General features: G+C 47.7%; 1 protein-coding gene across 1 annotated transcript in view; it reads right to left on the minus strand.

The window, feature by feature from the left end:
* The window catches only part of LOC114502090 (myosin VIIA and Rab interacting protein), a 204845-nt gene that overhangs the window by 155543 nt on the left and 23805 nt on the right, over positions 1-25497 (minus strand). The window contains exon 2 of the mRNA XM_028518928.2: positions 22889-23032. Within this exon, the coding sequence (XP_028374729.1) occupies positions 22889-22998 (110 nt within the window). The 5' untranslated portion in view covers positions 22999-23032. The remainder of the gene's footprint in view (positions 1-22888; positions 23033-25497) is intronic.

The following is a 25497-nucleotide window of genomic DNA, read 5'->3' on the forward strand; positions in this document are numbered from 1 at the left end:
TTCTTCTCTGTTGCATTCTAGACTTCACAAATTCACTTTATAGTATACTAATTCTCTCTTCGGCTATGTTTAATTTGCTATGTAATATACTGATTAGGGTTTATTTAAATCATTATGTATTTTATCCTAGTAAGTTCTTTTCCTCTTTACATTTTTGTTCTTTATTCATCTTTTGATATTTGCCTGATTTCTTTAGCATAGTAAGCATTATTTTATACTCTGTGGTGTTGATTCTCATGTCTCCATGTTTTACGGACCTAGTTCTGGTTCCCCTAGCTTACATTACTTTTTGTTTCCTTAAGTGATTAGTGATTTTAAACGATTTACTGCTCATACTGAAACTTTTCCTGCAGAAATTTGTTAAAGCCTAGAACGAAGGTAGGCTCCTCCAGTAAGAACTTGTATGGGCTTCTTTCAGGCATCAGGGGGCAGTACCAGCCTGGGACCCCTGTATGCACTCACCTTTGTGGGTGTGGATGCCACATAGGTAACTACAGCTTGGGCAGCAAATACAACGGTGGCTGCCTTATGGTTAGAAATTCTTAGGGCGGATCAGAGAAGATCCTTTTTCACTGTCCCCTCTGGTCCTAGATTGTTGATAAATTACAACCTTTGCCCTTTGGTGAAGGGGGGTGGTTCTGATGCATTCTTATGCAGAGAATCCAAGCTTTGGGTGTCCGCTTTATTGGATGCCCTATCCTGGAAGCACCCTGGCGTGGTCCTTTGTCTCCTGGGCTATGGAACTCCCTTGCCTTGTGAGAAGTTGTCATTCGACATATTTATTTCAAGATTGGTGATCTACTCAGATCATGTATCACATCTGTAGTTAATTTTATCCCCCCAAATTTATATTTTTCTGGAAAATAATCCAGTGTATCAAAGGGTTTTTTAACACTTATTTGCACAGAATAATTTAGAGCATGACCCTCAGCTCTGGCTTCACATCCGTGTCACCTGGGCAGCTCCCAAAACTCCTCATGCCAAGGCCAGTGAAGTAAAAATCTCTGATGCCAAGTCCCTCTCACACTTTTTTAAAATTTTTTAAGACGTTTTTATTTTATTGTTCTATTATGGTTGTCCCAATTTTTCCTCCATGGCTCTTCAAAGTATATAAAAAACTGTTACTACTCAACACCCGGAACACAAACAATCCAGTTAAAAAATTGGCAAAGGAGCTGAACAGACACATCTCCAAGAAGGATGTACAGGGGGCCCAGAGACATACGAAAGGATGCTCAGCATCGCCAACCATCAGAGAGATGCAAATTAAAACCACAATGAGCTATCACCCCACATCTGTCAGAATGGCTATCATCAATAAATCAATAAACAACAAGTGCTGGCGAGCACGTAGAGAAAAGGGACCCTAGCGCACTGTTAGTGGGATTGCAGACTGGTGCAGCCACTGTGGAAAATAGTATGGAATTCCCTCAAAAAACTAAAAACAGACCTGCCTTTTGATCCAGAGATTCCGCTCCTGGGATTATACCCTAACCCTGAACCACCAACCCAAAAGAACTCACACCCCCCCATGTTCATAGCTGCATTATTTACAATGGCCAAGGGCTAAAAGCAGCCTCTCACACTTTCAATCTTTCTGGCTTTGCCTTCTTTCAGCCGGAGGACACTCTCTGCTTTTATAGGGCTCATAGGAGTCAGTCAGGCCCAGCCGGGTAAGTTCCTTTTCTTGCAGTCGGCTGTGCCGTATCACACAACACCACCACCACCACCACCACCACCACGAGAGACGTACGCAGGCTGGCACCCCAGCATGGGGGCGGGGCAGATGGGACAGAACCTGGAGGGACAGCTTAAAATTCTGCCAACCACAGTGTTCATCTCTCTATTTTATTGTTTCCATGTTACTTTGTTTAGGTGGATCTGTGGTCATAACACCAACTTTGCTTTTTTATTACATTGGAGGGTGTTTATTTTTTTTAATAAAGGAGTTTTAACAAATTCACATCCACTGGGATAATAAATCTGGTCTTCTTGTGTCATTTCATCTCATGCTGTCTTGCTGCTCCCTTGCCTCTCTCTCCCACCACCCCCAACATCTCGTCCTCCAGGGATAAGGCTTCCCTGGACCCTTTTTCTCTTTCTCCGGTAATCCAAATGTAATATGTAGTCTTTTAAATTTTTAAAGCAATGATTTGCATCTTTTAAACACTTGAATCATTTTCTCTATCACCATAAAGAGTAAAACAGCACCCAAAGATATGCCCATGTAATCATCCATCTTCTTGCCACCAATAGGATCATAGCCTTTATAGTCAGATCATTAATGCTTTTATAGTTTCTTCTCTTAATTACATTGATGCCATATTGAGTTTTACAATCATAGGAACAATTATTTAATGCTAACTCAAATCTTCAAAGTTTAATTACTCCCCATCTATTTTATATTCATTTTCCTTTCATCTAAGGTCTCTCTTTTGATTAAATTTTAATCGACTCAATTATTTTAGTAACTCTGCGTTCTGGAACATCTGAGAGGCCTTTGGGTTGAGGACTGGAAGGTGCTCGCTGCTTCTGGCCTGCTGATGAAGCTCCCGTTAAAGTGACAGGCCTTTGGAATGAGGTTAAATGCCCGGGCATCACTGTGATCGCTTGGGGCAGAGATACATTCTCACGGTACACAAACAGAACACGACCACAGTCTGGCATGAGCTATGGACCCCATGCACATCCTTGAATTTCTCTGAGCAGCCTTTCCTCAGGGGCTCAACTGAACTACCCTGGAGACTCTTCCAGGCAAGACTTTATAAAACTATAACACTAACAAAAATACCCCATAAAAGGAAAAGAATTAAGTTCCAGCGAAATAGTAATAAACTCTACTTAAATGTGTTAAAAAGCTCAGTGATGGACAGTAAATATGTAAATGAGTATTACTGTCTTCCTGTTTAAAAGTAAAAGTAGATTCACAAACAATGCATCTTCCAAGTATATGTATAACAGCGTTACTTTCAGGTCTAGGGAAAAGGAAATAAACTTTTGCTGAACCCTTAGTATCTATCCAACACCCAAGCAACTAAGACACTCATGCATGTTTTTCTGGGCTCCCTTTATAAGGGATTCAACAAGGTTTTATAATGGCATGGTTCAAGATTTAGAAAGCATGGGAAGGTTTACAATGAAAGATGCCCCCTTAATTCTGTCCCTTAGCTACTCAATTTCTCTCCCCCCAAAGCGACGTGATTCACGTGTATTCTTCCAGAGGTATTTCACACATACATGGAATCTCTCTCCCTTCCTCCTCCTACCTTGCTTCTCTCTCTCCCTCTCTCTTTCTCTGTCTGTCTCTCTCTCTGCATTTTTAATTTTTTCATCCCTTTTTTACAAAATCGTATCATCCCATTGTCCTAAACCTTATTTCTATGTAACATACCTTGGAGCTCTCCGCACACCAGTATGGAGCGCTTCCCCATTCTTCTTCACAACAACATAGCATTCCCTTGTCTAGATGGACCACGGTGTATTTTTCCAATAACTTACGGGTGTCTATTTCAAACAACATTACAATTATAACCTCGAACGCATTTCATTTCAAATGAGGGAAGCATATTTGCAGGTAATTCTTAGAGATAATGAAACTGCTAGGTTACAGGCTGGGCCCATTTGCAATTTTGATAGTTATTAGTCCCATCGCTCTCCATAAAGGAAGTCATTGACTGCCACCCACTAACACATGGGCCGACTCCAGCATATTTTTTAATAGTTCCAAAGCATGCTATGTGGTATGTTCAAATTCCCGTCCCCAATTCCGTTTTTGTTTGGTTTTGCGGGGTTGTTTACAATGGGAGTATAAATAGTCAGACAGGCCCTGGGTTGTGTCCTAACCAATCCCAGCCCCTCCGTCTTTTCCCTAAGACGCAAAACATGTGCTGTTGCTATGGAACGTCACAAATTCACAACATATGAAAACGACCAGGGTCTAGAGTCCATTCACCTGGAGTGTCTCTACGAAGCCCACCTAAATGCTAACCTGCCCCAGAAAAGCAGAGAGCCGGTGATTTCTTGGTCCTCTGAATCAATGTCTAATGAGAATGCATTCAACGGTCTCCAGGGACTTTATCTTCTTGCTGATAAAAGAAACCCCATCGACACTTTCCTACCCTGCCTAGATATTAAATAAGGGTTATGATGATTAAGCACCAGAAAAACTAATTAAGAGGTAATTCCAGGGGAATGTACTGCTCTCATAGGGCAGCGATCCGCTACTGGGTATGGTAACAAGAGAAGCGTTATCAAACCCAAACACGAAGCAGAGGTCCCCGCAACGTGCAGAGCCACGCCGCCCCAAGCCCCAAGCCCACCCCGGGGCAGCCATCCTCAGCTGAGAGCTTTCTCCCCGAGCAGAGAGGATGCTCGCTCCCACGTCAAGCCTGGGGACCAGCTCTGAGAACTAGACCTCTGCTTGGCGAAGAGGACGTGAAGCAACTGTGAGGCGTCTGACAGTCATTTTTCTTCATTGGATGAGGCCCCATAAAGCTTTTTAATATTATTAAACTGAAGGGCAGGGTTTATAAAAATGTCAAATGAATGAGAATGTGGTCATAAAGGACGGTCAGCCCAACAGTGGAATGAGATGCAGCTCATCATCGTGCCCTAGGTGACTCCACAGAACACAAGGGTCCGAGTCCTCAGAACCAGAAGTGTGATCGTACGAACCATCGCATTATCTTATGTGCACAGCTTGGCTACAGCAGACAAGTATCTCATGTAATTTTCAAAAACATCACTCACCTTTGTAGATTGAACTGACATATCTCAACCACAAGGGAACTTTGCTAATTCCTACTGCTGTAAAATCCACAACTCTGAAAAGTTAGGCCTCGAGGATCGATCCCAATTCCTAGGAGGCAGGGAACAGGCCACGGTTTCAGCAGGGTTCACCTAACACAACTTTCATTCTGGCGCAAAGCGCCGAGGGCTTACTGTCTCTGGTTAGCGGTGGTCCTCCCTGCCTCCCGTGCCTGACGCACAGTCACTGGGGTGGTCACTTACTATACAAATGTCTAATCATTGGGTCGAACACCTGAAACTAATATCATATTGTACATCGACTATAATTGAAGAGTAAAACATTATTTTTTGAAACAACTGCAGGGACACGGCTCTCTGGTTATCTTGGCCCGCACTTGTTTCCTGTCTGAATGCACAGAGAGGCCCTAAGCCCACAGGGCCGCTGACACTGCCACGTGGGACATGGAACTCGGCTCCGCTTGCTTTATCGATGACCAGCAGCGCCCGGCCAGCAGCACTGGCCACAGAGGACTGGGCACAGGGTGCATTCACTTGGATGCAGCCCACAGGTTTCAGGCGCGCACGTACAGTGTTCGGCCACCGAGCAAACCTGGGTGATGGCGGGCACGACCCCCTGGAAGCCGACTCGGCAGTGTGTGCCTCTGCAGCCTGGAAAAGCTTCATGTCACATGTTGAACCAGTCTTTCTATTTTTTTGGAATGAATTTTCAGGGGACAAAAAGTCTGGGCAAGATGACAACATTTCATGATATTTCATTGCAGCATTCTTTATGGTATAAACATCATAAATAACCCAGATATCCAATAATCAAGGAAGGGTTAGATTAAGGTGCATTTGTATGATATCATGTGATGTAATATGGTGTGATTTATGATAGGACATTACAATAGAACATAATGCAATATAGCCATATCTAATGCCATTGGTTAATATAATATTAAGTAGGGGGGGTGACACAGGATGCCTATTTACTTTTTAAAAATCAGCCAACTGGACATGCACATGCATACACTTTTTAAAGAGACTACATTTCCCCTACAACGATACTTCTCACACTGAACTGCCAAAATACTCGCCTGTTCTGCTTTCCACTGCTTCTCGTGTACCTACACACACACACACACACACACACACACACACACACAGATGCCCGGCTAGGTAGCTAGTTAGTAAGGGGGCAGAGTCGTGTCTGTCCTGCTCCCAAACTCTCCCCCAGAGCACAGCGCTGCACCGCACACAGCTCAGTGACTCCCACTGACGGTAGTAACTGATCGTCAGGGCCAAACATCTAGAAGGCAACCCACCACTGTACGTACAGGGGTTTTTTCTAAGGGGTTGTAATTATGTGCAATTTTTATTCTCTTTAAACTTCTTGGTGCTTTTCATAGGTTTCTATATTTTGCATGTTTATAATCAGAAAGCATTTTTTAAAGAAATGAATTTGAATACAGGAAATAATACCTATTTGCTTTCTAACATGTTTTTATGCCATTGCCTGGTCCGATAGACATGTAAATGTACCCTGTGCGTGACGTCTCACTGTCCTTCCAAGTAGACTGGAACATTTGGGCCCTAGAAGAAATCAAGAGTCACTGAAAAAAAAAGGAGGAACTTACTATCTATCAAAACAAGTAAAGAAGTGGGGACTCATAACCTATAGACCAGACAGAAGATAACACACACCGTTGAAAAGAGAACAAAGCCACTGACAGGTTCTCATCATCGCAAAGGGTCTAGTACAACATGCGGAATTCTTTTCCCGTAGCATCTGCCTGAAAACAAAGAGAGCTGTGTTCTGAACAATCCAGTTCCGTGATCCTTCGGAAAACGAAGGTCAGCGGTACACTTCTACTGCCCCGCCTCTTCCTCCTCCGTGCCCTTACCCACCTTACGAAGGGCACTTGAAAGTTTCAAAATTTAATGAGAATCTTACGGCTTTTTAGGTAAACACTAGCATATGTGAATCACAAAAATTTTGCAGATACAATAAAGGAAAACAATTCACAATATAATCACCAAAAACAATCAATGATATTATTCTGTGTATTTCCATGAAGATTTATGCATATAGGGCTCAACTCTGTTTAAAAAACACACACATAAGCCCTGGCTGGCATAGCTCAGTGGGTTGAGTGCAGGCTGTGAACCAAAGTGTCGCAGGTTCGATTCCCAGTCAGGGCACATGCCTGGGTTGCAGGCCACAGCCCCCAGCAACCGCACATTGATGTCTCTCTCTCTCTCTTTCTCCCTCTCTTCCCTCTCTAAAAATAAATAAATAAAATCTTTTTTAAAAAAAGAAACAGAGAATTTAAAAATTAAAAAATACACACACATAAAAGTGTGTACTTTAACATATATATTATGATGGCTATTTAATATCTATCTATTATTATACATAGTTTACTTCCCAATTCTTCAGCACTCCTATGTATCTTATGAAAGGGGATGGACTAATAAGAATTAGGATAAATAAATGGATAAATAACATATACACTCATGCGTGTGCATAGTCAGTCTGAGTGTATATGTGTATATTTATGCACATATACATACCGACAGATACATATATATAATATACTCCAAGAGGTTATATTCTCCTTCATTCTCCTTTCAGAATGGGCTAGAATGGGCCTGTTCCCTCGCCAAGACATGGGCTGTGAGCTGGTACTCACTTCCCCGCACTGCCCTGCCGCTCATCATCATTACCCTGTGGTTGTGGGGGTTTTAAACATAGTAAACTCCGCATGTTCAAAATTATTGCAATTCTAAGTTAGTTTCCCTAATATAGGCAGCGAAACATAAAAGAAAAATTATGAGCTTGGATTTTTCTTTAGAAAACCAATATAAGCAATTTGCAGAAATTCTGCAAAATACAAGACACTATAAACCCATGCGATATCCTACAACCTGAGAAATCACTATTAGCCTTTTTCTCTTTTGTGAAATGTAAGTATAGCATCCATGCCATGTGATATTAGCTGTATTCGTTTCGACTGTAAAGTACGGTGAGCTGACATTTTCACATCTGACAATATGACGGCACCATTGATTCTAACAACCACCTGTCACCATCCACTCGTCACAGAATTGTGGACTATCTCCCCCTTCACTTTTTTGCCCATCCGCCCCCTCCCTCCCCTCTGGCATATGAGAAGACGCTTAACATCCGCAATCATCAGGGAACCACAAATCAAAACCACGACAAAATACTACCTCACACTAGTCAGAAGGGCTATCGTCAAAAAGTGTACAAATAACACGTCCTGGCAAGGATGTGGAGGAAAAGGAATCCCTAAACCTTTTGCTTTCTCCTCCTGCTTTTCACACACATGTTCAAGTCTGTGTGTGCTTCATTAGTTGCCATCGCAGTGATCGTAATGTTCTCCATATTGCTTTACGTTTTTAACTACTCCTTGCCCACTTCCCCACGTAGCTGCACACGCCATGAGCCTCTGCAGGAGGGACCGGATGGAGCTAGAATGGCACCTACGCTGGCCGTCTCCCTGCTGGAAGGCTCTGCTGTGAGCTGGCTGCTCTTTTTCCTCCCATCTCATGGAACTGGCCTCCTGCCTCGGAGGTTGGCCGGAGAAGACAGGGATGAACCCAAAGTGAGCTGATGTTGTGGCTCGTTAGGAAATTCGTTTACGGGATTTCGAGTTGAAATCTGAGGCCGAAGTGAGATTTTCGAAACAGCCTGCAGCTTTCCTAGGTCCAGGAATTACATTTTAAATCAGCTCAACAACTGAATGGCTGATAATATGAGATTTTGTGAAAATATTTGACAGGGGGAGCCGCAAAGGCTGACTGAGCTACCAGCGCCGTGGCTGCCCTGGGGGGCAGACCAGCGTGGGTGGTTGCTCAGGAAACGAGCCTCTCTGAGGAGGGAGGGAGGATCACCTGCTGGGAGGGGCACAGACCCTGGAGCTGGGCTGGGAGGGTTCAAACTCCAGCTTGGCCACTTGTAAGCAACACAGGATGATGGACACCTCTCTGTGCCTCAGCTTACCCATCTGTTGTGTTAGCCCCCACTGATCACCAGAAAAGCTAATATTAAGACAGAAAATACCAAGTTTCGGTGCCGATCTGGGATCATGAGAACTCTCATAGGCTGCTGGTGAGGGCAGAAAGGGGTACAGCTGCTTAGGAAGGCTACTTGGCAGTAGCTGCTCTGGGTAATACGTGTCTGTCTACGACCCAGAAATCCCACTCCTCGGTGCACACCTAGCAGGAATGCATCCATATGGTTACCTCAAAGCAGTGCGCCCGCAGCAGAAATATCGGTAACAGGCCCGAACTAGAAACTACCCAGATGGCCATACAGACGTGTGACGGATCAGTCCATTAAATATGGTAGAGCAAGAACAACAAATAACCTATAATTACATGTAACGTGTGGATGAATCTCATAAACAATATTGAACCCGAGAAACTGAACTCAAAAGAGCATATATACTATAGGGGTCTACTTGTGCCAAATTAGGCAAAATTGATCGTGCCGCCGGAAGTCCAGACTGGCCTTGTCTTTGAGGGCCAGTGACAAGAGGTGGACACAGAGTGGCTTCTGGAGGCTGCTTGCATCCCACTTCTTGATCTGGATGCCGGTTACACAGGTGTGCTCGCTTTCCCGGCACATGGCAATCCTCCCTGTCTCTCTGGGGTGTGGAGACCACAGCTGGCTGGCGCCTGCTTCTCCAGACCGCCATCCTTAACTCTCTCCTCCTCTTCACGGGCACCCCATCCTCTCCCTCCCCTCAAGATGCTACCTATGACTCCATTCGTTATAGTTCTAAATCACCCCTCGTTCTCCCCCCCGAAGCTCATTTCTATCATTTACATACAATGAGGCTCATTCTCCCCCTGTTATCATTCAGGGAAACTAAAAGCTCTCTGAGCACCACTAAACAAAATTTACTAGTGTTACGAACATTAAAGGCAGCTTCACCTAGCATTGGTTGTTTTCTCATTTTTCTCATGAAATCCTATCTTGCGGGCCTCCGGTCACTTTGCAGCTCTACCTGAGTCTCTTTCATTAGCTTTCTTTACAGTTGGGCTCACGCAATAAAGTCCAGGCCCAGAGACAGGCCTCCCTGAGGCTATTGGACAAATTCCAATTCCTCCGATTGGTGACAGGCCCTGGATATGTAAGCTCCGGGGGGCCCAAGTCACAGAAACTGGCTTTACCTGAGGATAAGGCGCAGGGGCGAGTCTGAGCCCTAGTTCTGAGGCTCCGCCCAGCCTGATGCTGCTCAGGGGATCCTGGCGCAGAGAAGCCGTCTCGGAATACCCACACCTTTTCTCTTTCTAGAAGTGGGGAGACAGAGGGCGTGAGCCAAAGGCAAAGGATCTCTGCCTTAGAAACCTCAGCAAAGAAAAAAAATGTCAAAGACCCTGACTTGAAAGAAAAGAGGATGATTTTTCATGAAGGATAACATACCAGTCATTAGGAACGCCCTTGTTATTTTCCCAACAAGCATCTTGCCCCAGGTCTGCTGAAGGCAGCTCTTTCTGTATCTGAAAGATGAACACCCTGGAGTCAGACTGTTACTAGGGAAGCAGCCAGATTCACGCACCTGATACTCAATAGAGTGGCTGATGAACACGCTGAACTAACAAGCAAAATAGAGACAGACTCATAGATAAGAGAGCAGATGACAGCTAAGGGGTGGGGAGGTCAGGGGGTGGAGGGACCGAGCAAAAAGGAAAAAGGACTCCTGGACATGGACAACTGTGTGGTGGTAATTGTGGTAGTGGGGGAGAGGGGTGTAAGGGGACTAAATGGTAATGGAAAACCTACAATAAAAAAAGAAGGTAGCATAGTAATACATAGATAGATAATAGATAAATGCAGATCATGGCTGAAAGTGGCATCCTTGGCACAGCAGCTCTGGAACACGGCCATGGCCATGGCCAATCATGTCAAGCAGCGAGCTGACAAATACAGGGCGGGAGCCAAGGACAGGTCTGGTCTGCATAGACCCCTTTGAATGATCCGCTGATCCCTGAGGCCAAACTGTCCATTCTCGATGGCGAAAGCCAAGAAAAGAGCCGCGTGCTTTGACAGAAGGAACGGCAAGGCTCTAGTTTCTCTCCTACATGTTACTCTTTGGCCATGTGCAAGGCGCCCGAAAAATGCTCCCACAGCTCATCTTGCCCGTGGGGATAAAAACAACCCACCTGCCGGGAGGCGGGGGACAGGCCGCCCACGGTCTCTTGAAAGCCCTTCCAGCTCTACAGTCTGAGATCCAAAGGCTGGAAGCACCGATGATTCAACCTGCACTGGAGGACGGGGGTCAAGGGTTTAAGGCTCGAGTAGCCTGAACATCAGCTCGGCCCCAGAGCCGGAGGACTTCGGGTCGGTGACTTCCGCTCACTGAGCTCTGTTTCCTCGGCTGTCAAGTGGGGATAGTGATGCCTGTCTCACACAATTAACATGCAGACTAAATTAGACCAAGTTCACAAAGCCCTAAGCTATTCCAGGCCACAAAGTCAGGTAGGCGGGGTCTGGGGTTCAGGACCCGGAGAAGGACAACCTTGAAAATGGTCTGACGCACCTCGACAACTACTTGGCTGCAGAGGGACAGACATGCGCACACATGTATATGCATATGCACATACGTTTAAAACCTAAGTGTAAGTCACGTGTGTCCAAGAGGGTGCTTAGAGCCCTGGGAGGGATCTGCCAGGCCAGAAGAGCCCAGAACCATGAGCTCCCGGCCCTGAGCACCATGTCATTTTGGCCGGGGTGTGGAGCCCTCGTTTGTCCTGATGGGAGCATGTTTCCGCATGCTGCAGACACAGGGTCTGCCTCCCGGGTCTTCCTCTCTCTCTGGAGCTTCCCACCTCCCTGAGTTTCACAGCGAAACACCTGACTGTGCAGTCAGCAGGCCAACACAAGCATCCAGAGAGGCCTCCTGTTCGAGAACTTGCAGTGCACCCTTCCCCGTCCTGTCCGCTTCCTGGACGCGCCGAGCTCTCGGGCTGTGAGTGCACAGCTGAGCCACCCAGCTGGCCCACAGTGGGCCCTCCCATTCCTGTCTCCATCCAGCGCCACGAATCCCCTGTCTCTGCTCTTCGGTTCCGGCTCCTCTCCTGCAGGGACTGTGGCCAACGCTAGTGCTTCCAAATTCCCCACAGATGTGATCCCTGGGATTCGGATAAGCAATCGGAATTCTGGGGATTCTTGGGAAATCTCAGAGTCCTACGTTTCTTGAAAAACTTCCAACATTCTTTATACTCTTTACTTATCACTATGTACATCTAAAAATGTGTTTAACAAAAAGGCGGTACTCAGCTCTGTAGTATTTACAAGGAACAAAGCCTGTCCCAAATATTCAAACACTAGGAAACGAGGGTGAACGTTATCTGGGAGTCTCCGAATAGCATGCTATCTGGATCTCCTGGCGAGGTCAACAGCACTGCACAGGCATGCGTGTTGAAACGGCCGAGTTAAAAGCTTACTTTGTCTTCGAGCTTTATTACACTTTGAAACATCGGGGGCTGTAGAAAGTATGGCATGACTATATACTTGTTAATATTACTTTATTTGCAAATATGACTTAGATTAGCAGCCGCTGGGGCCGCAGGTACACACTTAACACAGGGAAACGGCTACAAAGAACAGAATGACTGATGAGACCATGGAGGCTCCCCTCACATTTGCCCTGTTCGGTTCCTAAAACGTTGACCTTGGCTGTCAACTCCATGCATCATTACTTCCTGTCCTTGCTTTTGCTTGACATCCTGGGGTCCCTTCCGACCCATTACGCCTCTCCATTGATTATGAAGCATTATTTCTCACAAGAAAATGGCAACACTTTCCTCTATTTGGGGGATGTCTCTACTGATTTTTCTCACAACTTGGGATTGGGGGAAGCATGCACATTCCTTGAGTAATGCTGGGAAGAAATTCCCGTGTGGAGACACCAGCCAAGGATGCCTGGCCCCCTACAGATAGTTCTGCAGGATAGGTCTCCCTACAGAACCATCTCCCCGACTTCCCGATCTGCTTCTCCCTGAGGGCGAGGAAGGCCCGTGTCCGCCTCAGAATTCCGGGGCTGGATTTGGACGATCTACTCAGTTCATGAATATGCTTCATTTTTCAATTTCACTGTGCCCTGAGCATCCACAGCCTGGGATTTACAAGACCCCTTCCTGCCTTGTGCTCCTGCATGTCCAAGTCCTTGACAGCTGACAGTCACCCCAACTGTCTACACTCCCATCTAACAATTTCCAGAAGTTCACTCTGCAGTTGACCCCTGACCCATTTTCTATTCGTACAGAAATGCAGCGGTGCCTCGGCGCTCATTTGGTTAATTCGTTCTAGAACTCGTGGTGAGTGCCGCAACTGACGCACATTGAGCAAGCACAAGTGAGGAGCAAGAAAGCGTTTTCTCTTGCGGGGCAGCACTGTGGCTCATACAAGTCCTAGCAAGCGCCACGAGACCCCAGCAAGCACCACGTGCCAAAACATTTTTTTCTCGTCCAAATGCGAGGAGAACAGGGTTTGACGAGTTCTGAAGCTGACGAGGACCGAGGTGTGAGTGTACGTTGTCTCTGCTGATACAACCATGGAGGACAGAAGCCGCGGAGCAGTTCCTATGCAAGGTACGCAGACAGAGACCAAGACGCACAAAGCAACCTCTGCAAGTAACAGGCAGCAGGGCTTCCGATTCCCAGGAAGAAACATCCTGGCAGCTAAGTCTCCTCTGGTCACAGCAGGTCAGCACAGACGCGAACATGCAAAATGAAGACAGACATCGGAGGTCTGGCTAAGGAAACAGCCGCTATAAAACACACCCCAGCATCTCCATCTGCCTGTAGAGAATTCTCTAATAACAAGAGAAAAGGGAAGTCACTGGCTGTGGGAAAAGCCAAACCATAAAACTGCTTCCATTGACCAAACACATACAAATATTTAAAGGCCACTTTCTCTAATTTATGGACCTAATAACCCAGCCAAGAGCAGGCGGCGAACAGACCTCACCCTGAGTTTTCACGAGTCCTTACTGTGCTGCAGGGCTGTCCTCCGGGCTGTTCAACTATTAATCCATTTACCCCTTGCCACACTCCCTCCCGGCGGGTCTGTCGGCCTCACCGGCAGTTCAGGGTGGAGGTGGGTGGGGTGGGCAGGGAAAGAGGAGGCACAGAAAGAGGAAGGAACATGGCCCCCCACCGTAACAAGAGCAACCAGACCGGAAAAAAAAAAAGGAGAGACGGGGGAAAAGAAAAACCATATTTTCAACAGAGCAGATCAGTCCCCCAGGACTCATCCTTTTGAGCGACCAAGAATTAGCCAATCTATCAGATGCGCAGTTCAAAACACTGGTGATCAGAAAGCTCACGGAACTGGTTGATTTTGGACGAAATTTAGATGAAAGAATGCAGATTACCATAAAACAGATGCAGGAAGACACGCGGAGGAGAGCCAATAGTGAAAGGAAGGAATATGAGTCTCAAAACAATACAGTGGACCAGAAGGAAGATAGAATCAACCAAGCAGGAAAGCATGATGAAATAAGAATTCAAAAAATTGAGGAAAAGATTAAGAGCATCCAAGACACCTTTAAACATTCCAATATCCGAATTATAGGGCTACCAGAATCGGACGGGGAAAAGCAACAGATTGAGCACGTATTTGAACAAATAATAAAGGAGAACTTCCCCAATCTGGCAAAGGGAACAGTCTTCCAAGAAATCCAAGAAGCTCAGAGAGCCCCAAAGAAGTTGGACCCAAGAAGAAACACACCAAGGCACATCATAATTACATTAGCCAAGGTAAAAACGAAGGAGAGAATCCTAGAAGCAGCAAGAGGTAAGGGGACAGTCACCTACAAAGGAGTTCCCATCAGACTGTCAGCTGATTTCTCCAAAGAGACCTTACAGGCAAGGAGGGGCTGGAAAGAAATATTCCAAGTCATGAAAGATAAGGACCTACATCCCAGATTGCTCTATCCAGCAAAGCTCTCATTTAGAATGGAAGGGCAGATAAAGTGCTTCTCAGATAAGGTCAAGTTAAAGGAGTTCATCATCACCAAGCCCTTATTTTATGAAATGCTAAAGGGACTTATCTAAGAAAAGAAGATAAAGAAAAGACATGTATAGTAAAAGGACAGCAAACTCACAAATATTAACAACCACACCTAAAGCAAAACCAAAAGAAACTATGTAAACAATTAGAACAGGAACAGAACCACAGAAATGGAGGGCACATGGAGGGTTAGCAGCAGGGGGGTGGAAGGAGGAGAGAGGGGGAAAAGGTATAGAGAATAAGTAGCATAGAATGTAGGTTGAAAATAGATAGGGGGAGGGCAAGAATAGTACGGGAAATGTAGAAACTAAAGAACTCATAAGTATGACACATGGACATGAACTAAAGGGGGAAATGTGGGTGGGAGGGGTACAGGGTGGAGGGGAGAGAAGGGGGGAAATGGGACAAGTGTAATAGCATAATCAATAAAATATATTAAAAAAAACACACAGACAAAAAAAAAAAAAAGAAAGAGGAAGGAACATGCCCAAGGTCAGGTGAGGATTCTCTGGCGACAAAACAAACCCACACCAATACACCCTTCAGGTCTCGCATTTTCAGCAGGACAAGCAGTGCGGTGCAGGACTGGCCTCCAATACCACCGCTGTGCCTGTGCTCTGAGGCTCACGGAAAAGGAAGAAACACGGTGTGAAGAAAGGGGGATCGAAAACACAGTCAACAAAGACTTTTACATCCCCTCTCTCTCTCTTTCTCTCCCCCTCACCCTCTCCCCTTGTCTCCACATATAACCCCGAAGCACGACAGACCACGGAGGCCACTGCACCAGCTTCAGGACCACACGAAACTATACTCTTGCAGCTACAGAAGCTTCTAGGGTCTGGTTCTGGACTCCCCCAATTGCATACCCGTGATGCCAGGGGAGCTGGCCCAGGAGGGGAAGTGGGACTAGGCGGGAAGGGAAGGGAAGTGGCAGAGGGCAGGGCAGGGCCAGGTGGCTCAAGTCCAGGGCCTGGGGAAACGCGGGTCTCTGGTGCCAGCTGCCTCCTCTCCGGGCTCAGAGGTGCGGCGCGGAGAGGCAGACAAGCCACAGCCGTGGGTCGTCTGGCCTGCACCTGGGTCCCGGGCAGGTGCGGGTCTGGCACGAGCGCTCAGGTAGGCTTCTGCGCTGGTGAAGAGGGCAGTGGGGCATGGGGGGTCCTATGGATAGGGTCTGGAGAGCAACACGACACCACGGCCCTCTCACCAGGAGCCAGGAGCAGCCTGGGAAGTGAGGACACCCAGGCCCCAGGTACGTCCCTGCCTCCAAATGAGGCCGAGTCACAGCCCAGCACATCCTACTTCAGACGGGGAACGGGCCCTGGTGGCACGGTGGCTGTGAGGCAGTCAGCCTGCAAGACGTGGAAGGCAAGGCATGCACTGTAAGGTGGGAGATGGCCCGGGTCACTGGCTCAGCTCCAAGAGCTGACTACTTGCACACCTACTAGGGGAGCCTGGCAGAGGACGAGGAGATGCGGCATCCCAGGTCTAGTTCCAGAAGCAGTCAGAACCAGAGACCCTGCCACACTACCGGGCTGGCACGTGTAGAAACCCCGAATGCTGCTAGACACCTAGGAGCTGAGCACTTGGGCGTAGGGATGAGAACCAGCCAGGGAAGGGGGCTGGACCCACGTGTGTTAACTGCCGATGCAGAATGGGGGCCTGTTGAAGGTGGGCTGGAAAAGGCAGGGGAACTGCAGAGGCCTGGGACTCCGGTCACACAAGGAACCCAGCTTTTCTGGGGACCTCAGACCTCGGTATGGGTTCCTAAAAAGGAATCTCTAAGCTAGAACAGGAATCTTCCCTCTGGGAGACAGGGCTTATTATAAGCCACCCTGAGAATCAGAGAGGCTGTTGGTGAATTCCTGTGTGAAGGTATCAGCTTAGAGACTGGGCCGGGAGAAGGGCCTGATGGCTTCTGGGGTCCCACAGAGGCAGGGACCCATGTCCAAGAACTGAAGTTCAAGGGAATGAGAAAGTTGTCCAACAGCACAGCAAGGAAGAAAGTGAACCTCTGATTCCCACACTGTCCACCTGTGCTCCTCACTCTGCATTTCAGACCATTTCTGGCCAGAGGATTTTGTCCGTGCCTGTTACTGTGGTTGAAGAAAGCTGCTTTTCTAACAGTTGTATCAACTTCCCTCTTTAGTCCCTTTCCAGTCTGGAGTTCTGTGCATGCCTCGTGTCAAAGAAATGCTGTCCACAGCCAGAGGTCTGAGCGATGAAGGCCTTGCCAAGAATTGGTGCCGCGAACGCTTTATCAGAGCCCAGCAGCGTTGAACCTCTGACATTTGCAGTGGAAAAGTAAATAAGATCAGGAACCTGGAGCCACAAAAGCAACCCAGGAGAAAATTGTTATTGAAAAATACTGGATTATGGGGAGAACGAACCCAGAATCCAGAATCTGCACATTAGTGGCTATACATCTTGGAAGGGCTACAGATTTACAAGTAAAGAGAATTTATACACCAGCCCCTTTTTTGCTACATCAACGGCACATGGGTAGCCTCAGACTCTCTTGGCCACTTGTAAAGGCAGACCCCTCACAGGCAAAGAGGTGACAACTTACAACTGTATGGTGCCACCAACATGATAAAAATTATAACTATGAGGTCATTCTAAAGCCACTTATTACTCAAAGGCCAAGACATACTTGATCAACTGTTAACTTCAGAGACACATCAAAAGGTGGATTCTGTCCTGAGACACACCAAATCTCCACAGTGACTATGGCCTGAGGATCTTGTGCCGTCCTCTCTGAACTTCATTGTAGTGAAGCCAGTCCTGGCACATTAGCCTGAGACCACCTTCACGTGACCGAGATGACAATGCTAGATGTAGCAAAGGCCAGTGCATGATTAGGCGACTCAGACATTAGCTGGATCCTTCAGATACCTGAAAACCTCATTTAGAAAGGACTAGCTCCCCACAAAATTGAAGAAGAAATCTTACTTTTTGGTCCTATAAATTCCAAACTGCCTAACCTGGTATTCTAAACCAGCGCTGTCCAATAAAATATACTGTCAGCCATATATATATACATATATATATATATATATATACACACACACACACACACACACACAAAGTTTACTAGTAGTTACATTTGCAAAAATTAAAAAAATAGCAGGTAAAATTAGTTTTAATTATATACTTTATTTGAAATGTCATTTAGATACATCCCAAGGTGTTTTCGATATTAAAATCAATTACTAAGAGACTTTACATTCTTTTTTCATACTAGAGCTTAGAAATACAGAGCGTATTTTACTCTGAGACCACATCTCCGTTTGGGCAAGTGAGGCGCTCAGTGACGCATTTGCTAATGACTGCTGTACCGACCCAGCGACCCCTCCCCACATCCCGACTTACACCCTTCTCCTTCCCCATCCCTGCACACACACCAGGTTTCTGCAAGGTGGGACCCCAGATTTCCTAAAGGACCTTCCTTTTACCCCCTCCGCTGCATGGAGCCCGGGGGCCCCGGTTTTCGGCACCAGAAATCGTGTGCTGTCCCGGTCACTGGCCCCAGCCGTGGGCACCACCGCCTGGATGTGAAATTACCTCTCACTTCACGCAGCCAGAGCGAGTTACTCACATCCCCATTTTGGAAACAGACAATAGTTGTTGGGTTCCCCCCTCCCCCGCCCCGCCCCTGCCCCGGGGCTGCTGGGAACGCGGAGAGGTGATATTCCTGGAACACTGCACTCTATTCAACACCACCAGCAGCCTGGCAAAGCAGGCCCTTCCTTCCCTGCCCCCACCACCACCCCCCACGGGTCCTGATCTGGGGCTGAGAAAACATGTCCTGTTTTCCACCCTATTCCCTTGTCCGGATGCTCCCTGCTGCCCAGAGCCTTGCATCGGTCCACTTACAAAACCCTGTCTGTCTTCCGAGGCCCACATCCCATGCGCCCTCCTCCAGGAAGTCTTCCTGCCTGCCTCCCACCTCTGAGATGAAAGAATTCCCATGGGTCTGCCTTAATGGTTCTATCTCTCACTCTCTACCGCATCCTAACCATTCCCATCAGACCTAGCTCCCCTTCTGGGCCCCTCCGCATGAATTAAGGCCCTTATTAAATCGGTGAGCCCTTTCCCCTCTCCCCACTCCTGCCACCACCACCACCCCCTTCACATTTGCCCAGGAGGCTCCTGACATTCAATATATGTTTTCAAAGCAAATGAATGGATGCCCAACAGCTTAGATTTAATATACTCGACCTTTTCATTGTTAATAAATACTAATAAATAAAAAGGAGATTTAAAAACGTTTTGTGAGATCCCCTGTAGAGTTGACATTGATACTCTGCATCCTACACTGCCCCCCACACTCCTCCCCACTTCAGGGGGCCCCTCTCCGGCCCCCCAAAATGTCCAGGTTCTTGCCCCAGCATCTCCCAATGCTGACTCCTCCTGGGCCTTTCCCATCACAAAGCGACTGTCACACAGAGCGGTGGCAGACCCTCTGCTTCACCGGAAAGGGCTGCTCTGGGCTCTGCTAGGCCAGGGCAGCCAGGGCACGGGCCGGCCACCCTGCTCCGTCAGGGCCGGGCAGGGAATTCCTGCCTTGAGGCAGCTCCGCTCCAAGACAGCAGGTGCACGAACCGGGCAGCCTGGTGCCACCATGTCAGCGCGGCATCTCAAGTGCCCCGAGAGCCAGGCGTGCGCTGTGCACACTCAGTGACTTGGTCAGCCACCGGGCACCTTGGTTCCGACCGAGTGAAGACGGGGCGGTCCGACTTCCAGCTTCCTCCGGGAAGAAGTAACCAGGAACATTTGCTAATTCACTAGATCAACTTCACTGTCCAAACAAGGAACGCCGAGTACAAAGGCACTTTGTTTTCTGAAAAGGGAACTTCTTGAAAAGTTAAGTTCTGGTAATACGAGTTTAATTTGTTTAAAAGGAAATGTGTTCTTTCTGCTTAAAAAAAAAGAAAGGTGATGAATCCTCCGAGGACTTTCTGCAGACGAGACACATGCATCATTTCTGGGGTTGCTCCCCTGCAGTGGGCCTTCCGCACCCCCAGCAGGCCCTATGGACTCCCTTACAGCATGGAGGCAACTCCCGACAGTGGAAGACTGCCCCCCCCCCGCGCCCCCCACCCGCCACATACACACACAGGGACCACTTCGGCAAGTGGGTCACTGCAGCCACGGTGGCAGCAGAAAGAGGACTCCAAGTACATCTTGTTCCCTTCCTTACCCCGGGGAAGGAGTTGACACACTGCAGTGGAGGACCGTGGCGGCTGGTGGGGTGAGGGGAGAGCGGGGACTAGGCAGGAAGTTCTCTGCCTCCCTGTCACTCTGCCGCCCCGGCCCTCCCTTCCTTCCCCTGGGCCTGGCCTCACCGGGGCCCAGCAGCCCTTGGCAGACGCGAGCACGCTCGTCAGTTCAGCAAACACTGACAATTAATGGCCAGTCGCAGTTGCAGGAAACCAGTGCTTCAGACGTCACCCCTGCTGCCCCCGCCGGCCAAGGCCATGAGAGCGGCAGCAAACTTTGGAAGCTATCCAGATGCTAACTAGCTTCTTGCGAGCATATGGTTAGTGAGAAATTTTCGAGTCTGTGGCTATCCCATTAAATGCCACCAAGACTCCCTTTGAACACCAGAGTACTGCGTCATTAACAGTCCTGTTAAAAATTGCTTTTTGTAAACGTGCCTGGAATACAAGATCATAGGGTATACGCTATGATTCTAGGGGAAGTCTGAAGATCGTCCCACAGGTGTCCTCTACTACCCAAGGGGCCAGACGGCAGAAGGAGACTCGCCACCCTGGCATCAGCAGCCTGGAACTGCCGGGGCACCCCCTGAGCTGGCTTCTTCAGCTGCTGAGTCGAGGGTGGAGGCGCAAACACTCAAGTCCTGTTTAGGCATCACGGACTGCATGAGCCAAAGCAACACCAGGCTGTGTTGCTGCAGCACGTAAACACCCAGGTCTGAGTGACGCCACCCAGTGAAGGTTTGCTTCTTTCTCACACAGAGTCCCTCGCTGGCCATCAGCAACTCTCCCCCCACCCCCCCATGTCTTAGGGATCAGGCTCCCTCTGTGCCACGACGCCACATCTCAACACAGGCCTCCAAGGTCCCGCAGCAGGACACTCACCCGGGCTTCCAACACTGCCTCCTAACTTGCCTCTCCACTGCGTCTGCCACCTTCCTGTAACCACGTCCCCGCAGAGCAGTCAGAGGGACCCCCTAAAACCCCCGACGTCAGGTCATGTCACTCCTGCGCTCAAAAATTCTCAACTTTTACATTTTCTAATAGCCATACTAAAAAAAAAAAATAAAGAAATAATGTTCACGTTTTTCCTTCACCTCCTCTATCCAAAATATTGGTGTTGCAAAATGTAATCAACATTTAGAAATAGACTAGAAATAATCAATAGAAAAATTATTCATGAGATATTTGACCTTTTTTTTAGTACTAAAGTTTTGAAATCTGCTACACCCACCGTGCATCTGAATTCAGGCTCGCCACAGCTCGAGCGCCCAGCAGCCACCCCTGGCTGGCGGCAGCGGTATGGTCAGTGCGGCTCTGGATACAAACTCCAGGGGCACAGCCTGGTTTTGCTCACAGTTGTATACCCAACAGATAGAACAGGACCTGGCACATGGGTTTTAAATCACTTATTTCATCAACAGACTTCCTGTCTTCCATCTAACAAGCACATACAGGGGTAGGCAAAAGTAGTTTTATAGTTGTATGGAAAACGATATAACACAAGAATCAGTAATAGTACAAGAATAAACTGTGTTTTGCGTACTCACAACTATATATAAACCTATGTCACCCATTCCTATGTTAAATATTTACAATATGGAAGAAAAAAACACGATGGAAATAAGGATGATTACACTAGCGTGGCTTACAGTCTAGTAAAGGAGGTAATATTGCAAAGAACAAGGAAGTCCAGGGTAGCCCAAGAAAAGGAAAAGGAAAAGGAAAACGAGCTATATCCATTGTAACAGAGCGGGAGCAGGTGTGACTCGAGCTGAGAGGCGGCACACCCCTGGGGTGGACAGGCTCTTTGGGGGAGGGGGTGGCAGACAGCGGAGGCAGGAGGGTCACAGGGCAGATCCCTGCAAGGACTGGAGGAAGGGCGATGACAGCTGGCTTGGGACAGGGGTCGGAGAGATGGTCAGGAGGCAGAATCCACAGGGCCCAGCCCTGCCCTGTGCGGGGACCAAGTCAGGAGGGGACGGACAAAGACTGAGGTTCGTGACCCCTTCACAAGTTCTAGAAATGACTAATCACTGTGTTGTAGACCTGAAACTAACAACATTGCATGCCAACTGTAACTGAAAATTGAAAAAAAAAAAGCTGGGATTCAGAGCTCTGAGGCTGAGGAGGGAGACAGCAACGTGACAGAGCTGTGGTATCTCCAGGGAGAAGTGATGTATGGATGACGGCAGATAATACTGGCTGGCCCCCTGGTTCTAACACATGAGGCCCACCACGTGGCCTCGTCTCTACCGCTCTGACTCCTTCGCTCTGCCCCACTGAGCAGCGAGAGGACTTCCAAGAACATCCCACAAGGACCCCCCAGCTGCAGAGGCGTCAGAAGCCCCCAGGCCTCTGGGCCTCAGTTTCCTCGTCCCTAAAACGAGGAGGGCGGGGCCGGGCCAGCTGATCCCGTTCCAGCCTGATGTCACTTTTGTTCGTACCGGGCCTTCAGAGCCCTTTTCCTGCACCGTGGGAGGGGATTCTGGCAGAAGACCGTGTAGGTATGGGTGTCATTCTCCCAGGAATTGTTCAAACGACCCTGGTCGTTTTCCAGGAGTGCCTGCCAACAGGAAAGCTACCGCCAGGACCGAGCTCAAAGCAGCCCCTGCCATCGCAAGCCCCACCCATCCCACAGCTAATACTCAACAGGGTGAACAGCCCAAACAGAGCCTTGGCTGGGAGGGCGAACAGTCACGTTTCCCAGCAGACTTTGTGATGTGGCGCAGCCTTGACAATAGCAAGCCTTCCTGCAAAGGGACATAAAGACTTCAGCACTCAGAGCTAGCAGCCAGGAAGGTTCTCGGGAAACCTGTTTTCACTGGTCTACAGAGGGCTCGCTGCACCCCGGAAGGCAATAGAAGCATCTCACCTTAGACGCTCTTCCTCTTTCTTCCGAAGATTGAAGTCCCGCTGAACCACCTGGAGCACGTGCTCGGTTTCGTCATCGGTCAGCCCGGACAGGTCCAGCTTCCTCCCCATGATTCAAGGCCAGACACGGGCGATGAAACAAGACCTGAGAAATCGAGGAGAGGCCACAAATTGAGGGCAAGATACAAGCTATGGACGGGTAAAGTCAACCAGTGTTGGTCTGAGACGAAATGAAATACAGCGTCCGCAAACACTCGCAGACAACTTCGGTGAGGCTGCCAGCTGCATTCGCCCTAAGTCTTAAATTGGAAATAAATGAGTTATTATCTTCAATAAAACAAAGGGTCTGTGAGGTCTAGTGGGGGTTTCCATGGAACACCAAGGGACAGTACCCCAAAATTCTCCATTTCTATGGTTTGGAGTTTTAAGTTCAAAGCAGTATATGTGACTGCAAAATAAAACAAATGACAATACTTTAAAAAAACATCCTATATGCACTTTATATGCTTGAACTCTTCATCATGTAACTATGGAACAGAAACTAGAAATCAATAAATTATCTTCTGCAAAAGGGAAAAATGCTGAAATAATCTTATTTAGTCATTTTTCAGTGGTAGACAAGAAAGGATTTCAAGGAAATACCTCACAGCAGTGCATGCCTAATAATTATGTGGAAGTCTAGGTCTAAAAATCATTTTTAATCAATGGCTGCACCCAGGGATGAAATCAATAAATAATTCTAGCAAATCACCGTAAACACACATGCAAACGTCCTCAGCCAAATATCTGTGCAACCAATCCAGCCAGATTTCAAACGAATTATCATATACCATGACCAAGTGATGCAGGGTTGGTTCGGCATTCAAAAATCAATCAGTGTAATTCAGCACATTAGCAGAATAAAAGGGAAAAATCCTGTAATTGTTTCCATGGATGCAGAAAAAGCATCTGACCAAATTCAATCCTGGTTCGTGATGGAAAGCTCTGCAAGCATAGGCTAGAAGGATACCTCCTCGGTCATATAAAGGTTATTTTCAAAAACAAGAGAAACAACAAAAACCTACAATGAACCTTGGACTTCATGATAAAAGACAGAATGTTTTACCCTGCCATCAGGAAAAAGGAGAGAATGTCCACTCTCACTGCCTCTACTCAATGCTGGGTATCTTCACAACGAAGCTGCATTAATCCGGACAGCGTGCTACCGGCCTGCAGGTAGCCATGTTGGTTTGCTAGGGCTATAATACAGCACCACAGACGAGGTGGCTCGAACAACAGACATTTATTTTCTCACAGTTCTGAAGGCTAGAAGTCCGAGATCAAGAGGTTGGCAGAATTGGTTTCTTCTGAGGCCTGTCTCCTTGGTTTATAGATGGCTGTCTTCTCCCTGTGTCTTCACCTCGTCTTCTCTCTGGGCATGTCTGTGTCTAAATGTCTCCTTATAACAGTCTCAGTCATATTGGATTCAGGTCAACCCTAACAACCTCATTTGAACGGAAATGCCTCTTTAAATACACTATCTCCAGATAATGTCACAATCTGAAGTGTGGGGGTTAGGACTTCAACATATGAATTTTGGAGTGACCCAACTCGGTCCATTGCACCCCACACTTTGGACCCCCCAAAATTCACAACCTTTTCACATGCAAAATACACTCACCCCATACCAACAGCCACAGAAGTCTTAACCTATTCTATTCCAGTATCAACTTAAATCCAAAATCTCATCTAACTATCATCTAAATTAAGTGCCGGTGAGACTGGAGCTATGACTCATTCCAGGAAAATTCTTATCCAGATGTGAGCCTGGGAAACCAGACAAGAAGTTGTCCATTTCCAAAAGACAACGGGTGGGACAGCATTGGTCGGTCACTCCCATTCTATGTGGGAGAGATTAGAAAGAAGGAAGGGCTACTGGGTCTCAAGCAGGTCTGAAGACACAGCAAATTCTATTAGATTTTAAGGTCCAAAAGTTATCCTCTTTGGTTCCATGTCCTGTCTCCTGTGGCCACCGGGGTGGTGGCCCATGAGGGTGGCTGTCCCACCCCCTTAGCCCTGAGTGCAGCCACAGCGGCTTGGCCTGCTGAAATCAAGGAGGTGACTCCGTCCTCTGTAACAGAAGAGCGCCACCGCCCACCAGGCCACGGTGGCAGGGGCAGCGGCAGCCCTGCAGACCTCCTGAATTGCCTGTAGGATCCTTCTCTCCTTTTCTCGAAAAATAACACATTTGTAGCCAGATAGCTCTACGGCTGCAGGGTCTGGCCCATCCTGTAGAATCACAGCAGTCCAACAGCCTGCCTTCATTTCATCCAGTTTCTGTGTAGTCTACACTGGCGGTGTTTCTGTTCACGTAAGTTCTCAAATCTTTGCTGGCCTGCAGTGGAATGCGGTGCAGGGAGGCGGCGGAGGGCGGTCACCAGACAAGAGGGCCCCCTGCAGATCTTTCCCAGGTAACTGAGTCTCTATTCCTGGTTTCCGCCGGAGTTGTTGATTGGATCCCTGAGCCCCACGTGTGATCTCTTCAGCAAGTGGTTGTCCAGCCACACCCCTGCTGTTCTCTCCAGACAGGCTTTCTCATCTTTGCAATAAGGACAGAAGGAGAATGTTCCA

The sequence above is a fragment of the Phyllostomus discolor genome, chromosome 7, assembly GCF_004126475.2.
Source record: "Phyllostomus discolor isolate MPI-MPIP mPhyDis1 chromosome 7, mPhyDis1.pri.v3, whole genome shotgun sequence".
Classification (NCBI taxonomy): Eukaryota; Metazoa; Chordata; class Mammalia; order Chiroptera; family Phyllostomidae; genus Phyllostomus; species Phyllostomus discolor.